At 40.3% G+C, this 12,525-nt stretch overlaps 2 protein-coding genes across 2 annotated transcripts in view; one reads left to right on the top strand and one right to left on the bottom strand.

Moving 5' to 3' along the window:
* XAB2 (XPA binding protein 2) overlaps positions 1 to 5,197 on the bottom strand; it is a 26,566-nt gene extending 21,369 nt beyond the window's left edge. The window contains exons 1-4 of the mRNA XM_081938803.1: positions 5,058 to 5,197; positions 3,818 to 3,966; positions 3,363 to 3,486; positions 1,074 to 1,271 (exon numbers count right to left, since the gene is read on the bottom strand). Coding sequence (XP_081794929.1) covers positions 1,074 to 1,271; positions 3,363 to 3,486; positions 3,818 to 3,966; positions 5,058 to 5,102 — 516 coding nt within the window. The 5' untranslated portion in view covers positions 5,103 to 5,197. The remainder of the gene's footprint in view (positions 1 to 1,073; positions 1,272 to 3,362; positions 3,487 to 3,817; positions 3,967 to 5,057) is intronic.
* A 7-nt stretch (positions 5,198 to 5,204) lies between these two features.
* PET100 (PET100 cytochrome c oxidase chaperone) lies at positions 5,205 to 11,067 on the top strand. Its single transcript, XM_081938805.1, has 4 exons — positions 5,205 to 5,295; positions 8,720 to 8,800; positions 10,654 to 10,686; positions 10,776 to 11,067. The coding sequence occupies exons 1-4, from the start codon at positions 5,263 to 5,265 to the stop codon at positions 10,851 to 10,853; spliced, it is 225 nt and encodes a 74-aa protein (XP_081794931.1). The 5' UTR covers positions 5,205 to 5,262; the 3' UTR covers positions 10,854 to 11,067.
* Positions 11,068 to 12,525: the final 1,458 nt, after the last annotated feature.

The following is a 12,525-nucleotide window of genomic DNA, read 5'->3' on the forward strand; positions in this document are numbered from 1 at the left end:
TGGGGACACACACACACACACACACACACTCTCTGACCGTGCTGGTTTGCCATATTAAAGCTGATGACATTTGAACATATTTATACCTGATTTTTATCTTAAACACGGAGAGAACAAATAGAAGCACCTCTAACAGACCACAATCAATCAGCTGAAGGTCACAGTTACCTCAACATAAATGCCAATTTTTATGCCTTTCTTGTCATAATTCACATCACTTGCATAAAACACACTAATCAAACAAACTAGGTCTGTTCTTAGACTTTGTCTTCCTCAGGCCAAAGGTTTGCAATAAAGGACTCAAGAAAACTGCAAATAAAAAAAAATTATCAGTTCCTCATCTATGCCAGTAACAAAATGTAGCCAAAAGGGGAAGAACCATGGTATTCTCTGATTGATCGCCATTTTTTTAGAGTAAACAACCACTTCAAAGAGGGAAATTCTAATAAAATATATATTACAGGTAGCTCAGGACTTACTACTACAATTGGGACCAGAATTTCTGCTGTTAAAACTAGGCAGTTGTTAAATGTTGCGCCCAATTTTATGACTTTTTGCCATGGACGTAAAGCAAATCACTGCAGTAATCATGCAGTTGTTAAGTGAACCTGGCTCCGCCGCCCCATTGACTTTGTCAGAAGCCAGCTGGGAATGACGCAAATGGCAGTCACACGAACCCGAGATGCTGCAATGGTCATAAATACATGCTGGTTGCCAAGTGCCCAAATTTTGAGGATGTGACTGTGGGGATCCTGCAACAGTTGTGAGACGACCAATGGTGAGTTTTTTCAGTGCCGTTGTAATTTTGACTGGATGCTAAGTGAATGGGTTTTAAGTCAAGGAGTATCAAGACTGAACCACTTTGCTGCTTTCAAACTCAACTCTTTTTAACTTGCAAATGAACTGGGGGAGGGGAAAATAGAACGCTGAGAATGTGTGCGTGGACCATGAGAACCTGGCAACCATCAAGGTGCTTGAGAAAGAGATGGACTGTTCCCATAACAAAAGGACGTCTCATAATTGGGCAGTCCTGACAAGGAATACCAATAGTGGGAATGGTAAGACACCCTCACCTTTAAGTACCTACGGTATACCCGTACAGCTGTCTCAGGTAATGGATAGAGTCGCACAAACTTCAGGTAAAGTGGCCAGATACGATGGTGCTGTGTGATGGGCAGAGCTCTGAGGGCCCGATCGAATGTCCTGCGGGTACGGGTGATGCGACATTGGTCCATGAGAAACTGGCAGTAATCTAGCCATATCCGAGGCATCTGTAGGAAATATAAGAAATAAAATAATCCCTTCATTGAATCAGACAAAAGTCCATATTGTCCACACACAAACACCACACATCCTTGAATAAAAAGGCTCCACCTATAACTTCATGTTGGACTGGCCTTTATATTTGTGAAAACAACCCCCCCTAAAAAGAAGCCATAACTTAAATAAATGTAAACGTTTCAAATAAGGACATAGTCACTCTCCTGATGGATTGGACCTTTGGCTCATCTAGTCCAGCTGTCTGTTCTCACCGTGGCCAACCAATTGCACAAGGAAGCTCACTACTCTTCAGAAGCAGTCACATCACTATGAAGGCTAATAGGCAATGATCACCATGACTTTCATTTTTTTGAAGTCAGCTAATAACCAATAACACATCTTGAGGTAGTGAATTACACATTGTTTAAAATATCCGTCCTTTTTTTCTACCTTGATTGTTCCAAGATTCAATTTCATTAGATGACCTCTGGTTCTAATAATTTGGGAAGGAGAAAATAGCTTCTCCATGTTCACTTTGTTCACACCATGCATAATTTTTACACCTCAACCATGCTTCCTCTCATTCGCCTGTTTTCTAGACCCCCAAAATCTCAATATTGTAACCTTTCTTCATAGGAAAACTGCTCCAGCCCCTTAAAAAATCTTACAGAAATTACTCATTCAGATATTGTACCCCCGCATGTAAAAAAATAAAAAAAAATAAAAAATAAAATAAAAAAAAATCTTACAGAAAGTCCTTGACTTACAGCCACCCTGAGCCTAGCCAATTTTGGATGTTTTCCTCCCTGTTTTACTGCTTTAGTCCTCCCTTTTTGTTTTCACAAGTCAAGAGGCACAGGAAGTAACCAGAGCTCCCTTATGAATAGTAACTTACCTGTGAATATGTATTGCTTATATCATATGTTACCTACGCACTGAACTCTCATCTTTCTGAGAAGAATAAATTTGAGTATACCGCTTCCTTGGTCTGACTCAATATTCTTCAGAGTCCTTCTAGCATTTGCTGTCTAACAAGCACTGCAGTAAGCCTTAATTATGGGCTTTTTCCATAGTAAGTTGAGTCATTACATGACTGGACTCAACTTTATGACCATTTTGATAATGGCCACTAAGTGAACACCATGGTTGTTAAACATATCATGTGGTGTAAGTCTGAATCCAGCTTATCTAATCAGGGTCTTGGGGGAGGGGTGGGGAGAAAGCAAAATGCAATCATATGACCATGGGATACTGCAACTAGCCATAAACGTAAGCCAGCTCCCAAGCAACCAAAATGTGATTATATAAGAGCAGTGTAGCAGTCATATCTCTGAGGATAGGTTGTAAGGAGGTGTTCTGACCCCCCCTCTTCGCACACCAAAGCACTCCAAGACAAGAATACTGCTAGAAGATTTATTCACAGTAAATTAACACACTGACTAGACCTCCGCAGCAATCCACACACTTCCAAGATAAGACACAGGCACGAGAACGCCTGTCCAGCGTTGGTAGATAAGTTGAACTCTGCAACCAGCCTCTGGAAAGTTATTCCTTTTATACAATCTTAAGAGGAGCCTAATTACAACCACCTGGGTCCAATTATCTTCTGTATCTTCGTAGTTGTTCTCTACGTCTTTCAGCCCTCCATTGCCGAGCATCCAAAACCAACTCCCTTGTCTCCTCCCCATTGCTCCAAGGCATGACGTCTGGAGCACATTCCCTTTGGCTTTCACCATTCCTCCATGCTTCAGGCGCCTCCTGGTGGCCAACCAGGCTCTCTGATCCCTGCTCGGAGTCAGAACCCTGTCCAGGGTCCCCCACATCTTTCAGAGCCGATTCATCAGACCCCTCGTTGTCAGAGTCTGGTTGTAGCTCCTGCTGGGTCACAACAAGGAGGTAATTTTTTCTTGAGCCTGCCCTAACTTCAAACAGTTGTTAAGCAATGGGTCATAAGTCGACTACCTGTAGTCACCTTCCTTTCCAATCAGAAAACTAATTAGCAAGTGTTTCAAACCAAGCCCACTTGAGTTTAAGGCATATGTTTTTCCCATCCATGTCTTTCTGCTGCTTTCGGGCTCTACCATTTGCAGCTAACACTGTACCTTATGCATGAAGACCAGGGCACGTTCATGGCAGTTGTTCACTTCCTCATAGCAGGAATCTGTTACACATTTGCTCTTCACTTGTTTCCGCCTCTGCTTAAGGTAGTTGTACCAGAGCTTGTAGCTGCAAAACACAACAAAAGAGACCATCAACATCAAAGTAAAGAATTTTGATCTTCTCCGACTCTGATTGGCAGCAAATTTTGAACCGCAATCTTCACACTTTGCTGGGAAGATTTAGGGCACAAAGTAGCTACACAAAGTATTGCTGATCTCTTTCAGCAAAAACAAACTTAGACAAAAAAAACGGGGGTGGGTTGGCAGAAGGGGCATCCGAGTTATTGACTTTGAAAAATCAGTGGCTTCTATAAAAAAACTGGGTGTTAAAAAATAATTTTAGTATTTGCAAAAATGTAATTTTCAAAACAATCATAATGAATGAAAGATAACTATACCTTCCTGGCAATTCTTTAAGAGCTCTCTCATAGATGAGGTTCAGGATATTTTTGGGAGCATTCTGCTTGAAATCAATATAGCGGATCCAGCACTTGACAGAGAATGGGTTGCGCAAGATCTCTTCTTCATACTGTAGGTCTTCTTCCTCCTGTGCAAGGGAGGTGGCACGGATTTGGACAAAAAGCACTTTCTTTCACTGAACAGCCCTACAATTTCAATATCTCACAATATTATTTTCAGATTATTTCCATAGGATAGATCATAGCATTAAGTAGTAATAACACATATGTGGGGGCCAGAAAATCTAAACACTTATCCTAATCTCAGTATCATTAAATAGCTACTGGCACATTTCTGTAATGCTCCACACCACAAGTTATATGGTAATATAATAATTTTATAAGACTATCTTGCTAAATGTTGATATAAAAGTTGTAACAGACTTGGAAATACTATTATTTTAATTGCAATATTAGATACCGTAATGATGTTATGGTCTTTCCTGCCCACCCCACAAAGGTGCAGAGAAACTGCAGCTATACTTATCTTAAAATGTGCTTTCAAAAGCAATATAGCATTATGTGATTTTCATTCTTTAATCATATACTGTTAGAAGGAAGTTGGCTATACAAGCATTTTAAGTGCCTATCTATTTCCCAAATCATCTCTTTAAGTTAAAATGCAGGCAGTAGTTTCAGAAAGCCAGGCATTCCTGTCTGATCTTTATGGCTTACCATTCACAGTTGATAATTAAAAGGCATTAGTTTTTCCCACGAACAAAAATCCCTACGGTATATTGACAAGGTTGCAAAAGCGATCCACTGTGACTACACTGTTTTTTTCTGTTCATGATCGGGTGTGTTTGTCTAAGAATATACTTAGACCAATATACGTACACTTAAAAAGACTTATGCCTAGGTCTATTTATCCATGTTGCATAGCTATATCATCATCATCATCATCATCATCATCCTTCCCATCTTCTTCATTACCCGCTTCTTATTGGTATCATTATGATGATTATGACTACTCCGCTGCTTTGCAGCTTTTGCACTGGAGACAAATTCCTCCGATCACTCTTGGCCAATAAAGTACAGTATTCTATTCTACGACTCCATTGGGGGAAAAATATCGAAGCGAGCCTCCCCTTCCGAGCGGTTCTACTAAGAAAAACGTAAACATCGATGGAAGCCCATCCTCCCGACCCAGGGACCCAACCTCTTCCCCAGCCGTACTCACGAAGAAAAGCTCCCGCTTTCCTGACACCGTCTCCGACTCCGGCATCGCGGACTTTTCCTGTCGAGGCCAAATACGGCGCGCAAAGATGACGACTTTCCACCACCCCCTTCTCCGTTGCGTCCGAAATTAACGTCAAATCAGTCTTGCTGGCCTCCCATTGGCCTTGGGAGAGAGGAGGCGGGTCTCCTTTCCATCGCCTGGCATCATGATATCCCGGAATCAGCTTGAGATTTTACGGGTCTGTAATGCGAGGGGGGAAGGGCGGGGGGGGGCATTCGGGTTTATTAAAGGGATCGATCGGTTGGAGGCCTCCCGTCTTTTGGCGGCCAGCTAGATACCCGGGCGGCTTCCTACGTTCCGGTTTGGGGGAAGGGTCAAGGTCGGAGAACCTGCGACATGGTGGAGACTTAGATTTAGACTAACGTTTATTGTCACTTTGAATGTTCACTGGTTGGCATACATTAAAATGAAATTTCGTATGCATATACATACATCTATACATATGAAAGTGAAATGCCACTCACGTAGCATCACAAATCCACCCGAACCGTAAAGCCTACAAACTTGAAATTTGGCACGTATGTTCCTCTTGGCTTCTAGGTGCTTGCTAAGAAAGGATTTTTCTAAATGACCATCAGACCATTAGTATTTCTTATATTATTATTAACACGCTCTGATGCTAAGGAGTTAGACGTTCTACTCCCCCTCCCAATTTGAAAAGAACTCTGCCCCAACTGCCACTTGGGCGTGGCCAGCACGTGACTCATCCGGGCTGGGAGTTTGGAGAGGATCAATGGGCTAGCCTGAGGGAGAGAAGGGGATAAGATAGGAGAGGCCTCTGTGGGGCAAGCCTGAGGAAGAGAAGAGGGATAGGAGAGGAGAGGCTTCTGTGGGACAAGCCTGAGGAAGAGAAGAGGGATAGGAGAGGAGAGGCTTCTGTGGGGCAAGTTTGAGGGAGAGAAGGGGAGAGGCTTCTGTGGGGCAAGCCTGAGGGAGAGAAGGGGAGAGGAGAGGCTTCTGTGGGGCAAGCCTGAGGGAGAGGAGAGGCTTCTGTGGGCCAAGCCTGAGGAAGAGAAGAGGGATAGGAGAGGAGAGGCTTCTGTGGGGCAAGTTTGAGGGAGAGAAGGGGAGAGGCTTCTGTGGGGCAAGCCTGAGGGAGAGAAGAGGGATAGGAGAGGAGAGGCTTCTGTGGGACAAGCCTGAGGAAGAGAAGAGGGATAGGAGAGGAGAGGCTTCTGTGGGGCAAGCCTGAGGGAGAGGAGAGGAGAGGCTTCTGTGGGGCAAGTTTGAGGGAGAGGAGAGGAGAGGCTTCTGTGGGCCAAGCCTGAGGAGAGAAGGGGAGAGGAGCTGTTCATTAATTTTCAAGCTGTAAGTGTCGATTTATCAAGCCCGATCACACAGTTTCATAGCGAAGCATGGGTATTCAGCTAGTACATGCATACATAATTTTTTTTTAAATGCATATATCCACATATAAGAATTCGGGAATTCTTCTTTTTGAAGGAAAATACGTGTTTCAGTGTGTGACCTCTAATCTGCACTTGCTAATAGGCTTTGCAGGGAAGCAATGCCGCCTCCTCTCACTCCCCTTCCCACAGTTACTCCTTGGGGCTTAAACTTTGAGGCACTCTCTGTTTCCTGGAGATCAGAAACTTGGAACTATTGAGGAATATTATTAATAAATATTATTTATGATCTCAATTGAGCCCAAACTTTTCTTGCTGAACAAGACAGTTGTCAGGTGAATTTTGCTCTTGTTTTACCACCTTTCTTGCCACAGCAGTTAAGTGAATAACCATAGTTGTTAAATTAGTGACTCTGTTGTTATTAAGTGAATCTGGCTTCCCCATTGACTTTTCTTGTCAGAAGGTTGCAAAAGGGGATCTCGTGTGATCCTGGGACACTGCAACTGTCATAAATATGAATCAGTTCCATGAACCCTGAGCTGTTTCTTCCAGGAATAATAAAAAAAAATATTAGTAAGGATATCCAATATTTAGTGCTTCATATAATCACTGCTGCCAGAATTTCATATGCCCAAAGTTGGAAACTAAACACCATTCCATCAAATGCAGAAATCATAAAAAAGGTGTTAGAATGTTCAGAAATGGACAAACTAACGATGGAACTAAGAGATAGAGAGGAAACAGAGTACTACAAGATATGGAACAGGTGGTATAACTTAAAGAGAGGTAAAATAAATGCATAAGGAACACATAGCAAACACAGTGAAAAGAGACGACATATATTTAGAAAGCAATAGAGATGGAAATATTGTATATAGATGTATATATTGTAAAAATGAGAAAGTATGAAACAAAGACGAATATGTATAAAATAATAGAATGGGAAATGGAAAACCCAAAATTAGAAAAAAGAAATACCGATAACAGAAAGCTGTAAAAGTGTAATTGTGATTTTAATGTTTGGAAAATGTCAAATAATTTTTTTAAATCATAATTAAAAAATATGAATCAGTTCCCAAGCACCTGAATTTTGATCACGTGACTTTGGGGATGCTGCAATGGTCGTAACTGTGAAAAAAAGTTGTAAGTCCCTTTTTCCAGTGCCGTTGTAACTTCGAACCATCACTAAATTAACTGCTGTAAGTTAAGGACTACCTGTATTGAATGGAATTGGCTGCCTTCTCTTCCCCTGCAGCAATGTTTGTCAACCCTGGCAGTTTGAAGATGGGTAACTTCAACTGATGGTGGCTGGGGAATTCTGGAAGGTAAAGTCCACATATTTTCAAGCTGCCAAGATTGAGAAACTTCGCCCTACAACAGTAGTTCTGAAAGGGTGGTTCTGGGACTCTTTCAGGGGATTTGTAAGGTCAAAACTATTTTCATCATAATACTAAGATTTTTTTCCCACTGTTTAATTACACTTTGCAACTAACCTTTAAAACGTGTTGGGTTTTAGTATGGGGGGGACGGGGGGACGGGGACAAAGCAGAATTTCCTGAAAAGGCTGCTAAAATACTCTGCTTCTTCCTTTCCCAACCAAGATCTGTGTGAAGCCAAACTTTCTTTCTTTATTCCATCCCAAACAACAGATGGCAGCAGATTGAATGCAGAAATAAATAGGAAAATTCAGCAATCTTCTATTAAGCCAGCCATTAAAAAGATTTGAAAATACTAAAACAATGTTACTCTTCTTACTATTTTTTGTTTGTTTTGGAAAACGTAATTATTTTTATATTAAAATAGTTATATTAACATGAAAATAGCTTTATTTGCAAATAGCTTTATTTATGATTAAGAATACATAAATTATAGGGAGATGGGCAATTAAGAAATATAAATAAATAAAAATATTATCAAAATGTTCTCTATTTTAATTGCTAATATAGTAAATATTGAAAGATGCAACCTATGTGAACAGCTCTTTGGCATATTCAATAATTTTTAAAAATGTAAAGTGATCCTGAGACCAATAAGTCTGAGAACTAGTACAATTCTGGATATCACCAATGCCAGTTTCCTTTTTTAACCTTCTGATACCAAAAAAAAAAAATAGTCTGAAAAGAATCCTTTTTCTTTTTAACATTTTGTGATGTCTGCCTTTTAACTAAGAAAAAAATATCCAATATAAGTCCTGTAAAATAATTTCTTTTCTATGATTCAACCAATGGCATTTGGTGTTTTTTCTTTCTCTTTCAGATGATGCTGTATCTAACTTTCCCAGTCTCTATATTCTGGATAGCAAATCAGACAGAATTTTTTGAAAAATATGGAATCGCAGTAAGTAATTAAATGACAAAAATTTGGGCTAATAATTTATTTCCAAAGTTTTCCTGATGTTCATCTTCAAAACAAAAGGGAATCAGCCTGGTATCAATATCTGGAAAGATTCTGGAAAAGATAAGCAACAAATCTGTGAACACCTAGGGCAGGGCTCCCCAACACCAAGTCTGCAGCCTGATACTGAGCCGTGGCCCAATGGGAACTGGGCCATGCAAGTGGCAGGCGAGCTTGCAAAGTTGCATTTGTGCAAGCAGTGTGGATGCGATACCATCCCCTCTCTTCCTCCTGCCACCACTGCTGGTCTGCAGAGCTGGAAAGGTTGGAGATTGCTGACCTAGAGGCAAACAAGGTCATAACCAAAAGCCAAATTAGATTTGTTAAAAACAAATCATGCCAGAGCAATCTTATTGCATTCTTTGACATAGTGACAAAATTAGTGGACCAGCAAAATGCTGTGGATATAATTTACTTGGATTTCAGTAAGGCATTTGATAAAGTTGACCACAACCCACTACTTGATAAAATAGAAAAATGTGGGTTAGACCACATCACCACCAGGTGCATTTGTAACTCAAAGAAACAAACCACATTCAATGTGTAGTCCTTAATGGAAGTATATCTACATGGAGGGAAGTATGCAATGGGGTACTCCAAGGCTGTCTTAGACCCTGTGCTGACTTACATGAGGGGATGGAAGAGGAACTCATCAAATTTGAGGATGACACCAAGCTCACAGGAATAGCCAATACTCCAGAAGATGGGGTCAAGATACAGAACATCTTGACAGATTTGAACAATGAGCCCTATCTAACAAAATGAAATTCAATGTAGAGAAAAGTAAGGCTTTATATTTAGGCAAAAACCCCCAAATGCTCAAGTATAGAATAGGAGGTATTTGGCTCAACAGTAATAACTGTAAGAGGGATCTTAACTATGAGACAGCAGTATGCTGCAGCTGCCAAAAAAGCCAACACAGTCCTAGGCTGCATTAATAGAATCAAGATCATGTGAAGTGTTAATACCACTTTACAATGCCTTGTTAAGACCATACTTGGAATATTGCATCAAGTTTTGGTCACCACAATATAAAAAAAGATGTTGAGACTCCTGAAAGAGTGCAGAGAAGAGCAACAAAGATGATGAGGGGACTGAAAGTTAAAACATGAAGAACAGATATTGCAGGTTGCAAGAATTGGACATGCCTAATTTAATAAAAAGAAGGACTAGAGAGTGACATGATAGTAGCGTTCCAGTATCTAAAGGCCTGCCACAAAGAAGAGGGGGTCAACTGATTCTCCAAAGCACCTGAAGGTAGGACAAGAAGCAATGGAGGAAAACTAATTAAGGGGAGAACCAACCTAGAACCTAGGAGAAATTTCCTGACCATTAGAACAATTAATCAGAGGAACAACTTGCCTCCAGAAGTTGTGTATGCTCCAACACTGTAGGTTTTTAAGAAGAGATTGGACCACCGTTTGAGAGGGTATAGGGATTCCTGCTTGAGCAGTGGGTTGGAATAGAAGACTGCCAAGGTCCCTTCCAACTCCATTATTCTGCTATTCTGCATTTTTTCTATTTTGATTTAAACTGAACAAGGACTTGCTCAAGCATTGGCTGAACTCAATGGTCTATCATGCTGAAATAAAAGAAATCCACAAATGGAACATAGTAGTGCATCTTCCCTCCTAAATTATGCACTTTGATTTCAGTTTCCATTCAACGATTACTTTTAAGCACAACATTTTACTTACTGATCTCCTTTCCATTTTTTCTTGCTAGCATTTTACATTCTGTCATTGCTTGTTGTATCACTTCTGACACTAATTGTTTTCTTGCTACATTTTCTACAGAGCAGCATCTTTCCACCTCTAACTGAAGAGCAGGTAAATCTGTTGCTGCAATAAATGTCATTATTGTAAACTTTGGAAGGGAGAAAAATCTATGGTGAAAATTGCATTTCTGTCTTCTCCAGAGAAAAGATTTAGAAGCCTTTAGAAAAAGACTGCGGGAGATGAATGAGAAGAAACAACTGGAGGAGGCTAAAAAATAATGGAGTGGTATTCTCCCTTTAATTCCAAAAGATTTTGGGTAATGAAATGAAAGGGTTTGTATTCCACAATAAATTCTGTATTTTGTATATATGTATTCTTCTGTACATATCTCAGGCATTTTTGGGATACAAATGAGAAAAAATTGATTGTTTCTTCAGTTGTGATCAGTCTCTTGCAATGTATAATCATTAAAATTAATCACTGACTTGGCAACTGTCTCATGTGAATCACCTTGACTAAAGCAGCATACAGGAAGATTATATTACACAGCACAAGTGTGTATAGTACTTTATTTGCTTCTCCCAGACTGAAATTCAGTTTGTGATGTTTTCTTAAGTATCTTTGAATCAGAAGTGCAGCACCGCTTTAAGAATTAGTCAACTAATAGGAGCAAAATAACTAAAGGGGAACTGGGTTGGGGAACAGTGGTGTATGGGATTAGTAGTGTATCGTCTTTTTCCAATAACTGCTGAACAAGGCTAGTCTTGATTTGAAAAACTGGAAAGAAAGAAAACAATAGATGGAGAACCTAAAGGTGGTTTTCCAAAAGATATCTAGACTTTCTTGGTTTTTTCCTTGAAAAATTTTTTGCTTCTCGTTCAAGAAGCTTCTTCAGTTTTCAAACCAAGACTAACCTGGTTCTTGAACTAAAGAAGCTTCTTGGATGAGATGCTAAATGTTTGCAAGAGTTGCCAGTTGCCTTTTGGAAAAGCACATTTGGGACAACCAGTAGCTTCTCTGAGCACTCCTGTTGCTTGGGTTTTAGTCCCCCTGCACTTTTATTCTTATTTTAATGCTCCTTGAATATATGTGGTTGAAAATGTATGCAGATTTCATGTGAAAAGGAGTTATAAACATCTGTTCCAAGTCACAAGGATGTCAAATTGATGAAACCTGCATTGAGACCTAGTAATTCTTCCCTTTCATACCTGCCTCATGGTGTCACATGTAAGGGTATTGTGGGCTGAGTTTACTTTGCAATGTGCATTTAGTCATTTGTGCCCACTAATGCCATTGCAAATAGCAATAGCATTTAGACTTATATACCACTTCACAGTGCTTTACAGCTCTCTCTAAGTGGTTTACAGAGTCAGCATATTTCCCCCAACAATCTGGGTCCTCATTTTCCCGACCTTGGAAGGATGGAAGGCTGAGTCAACCTTGAGCCGGTCAGGATCAAACTCCTGGAAAGTCGGCAGAGTTAGCCTGCAATCCCGCATTTTAACCACTGCGCCATCAGTGCTGTTCTATAGATACCTAGAGAAGAATATGGGTAAGTGTGTCCTTAATGTGCTATTCTTTCAATAGCCGTTCTGGTTCTTTTCCATCGAATGAGAACAGGTGTCACTACCCCATCTATTACAGGTAATTTAAATCAGGAATTCAAGAGGGCTTACTGGGATCAATTTATTTGTTTTCTAGGCTATGACATGAAACTGAACCATGAATAATGTTAGAGGTGTCATTTTCTTTTTGATGGAATCTGGGTCCAATTATCTAGTCCAGCAGCAAGAGCTTTGTCTCTCGAGGGAGAAAGCGGGATTCGGAATTCTTTGTCTTACGTATTCTTCACTATTTCCTGAGCCGCAGACAGAATTAGTAGCAAATGTTATCCACATTTTTGCTTTGCTTATACATATGGGTAGCAAGAAACAGCTATCTTCTTCTTCA

This window comes from Natrix helvetica (assembly GCF_964273705.1).
Source record: "Natrix helvetica genome assembly, chromosome: 1".
Classification (NCBI taxonomy): domain Eukaryota; kingdom Metazoa; phylum Chordata; class Lepidosauria; order Squamata; family Natricidae; genus Natrix; species Natrix helvetica.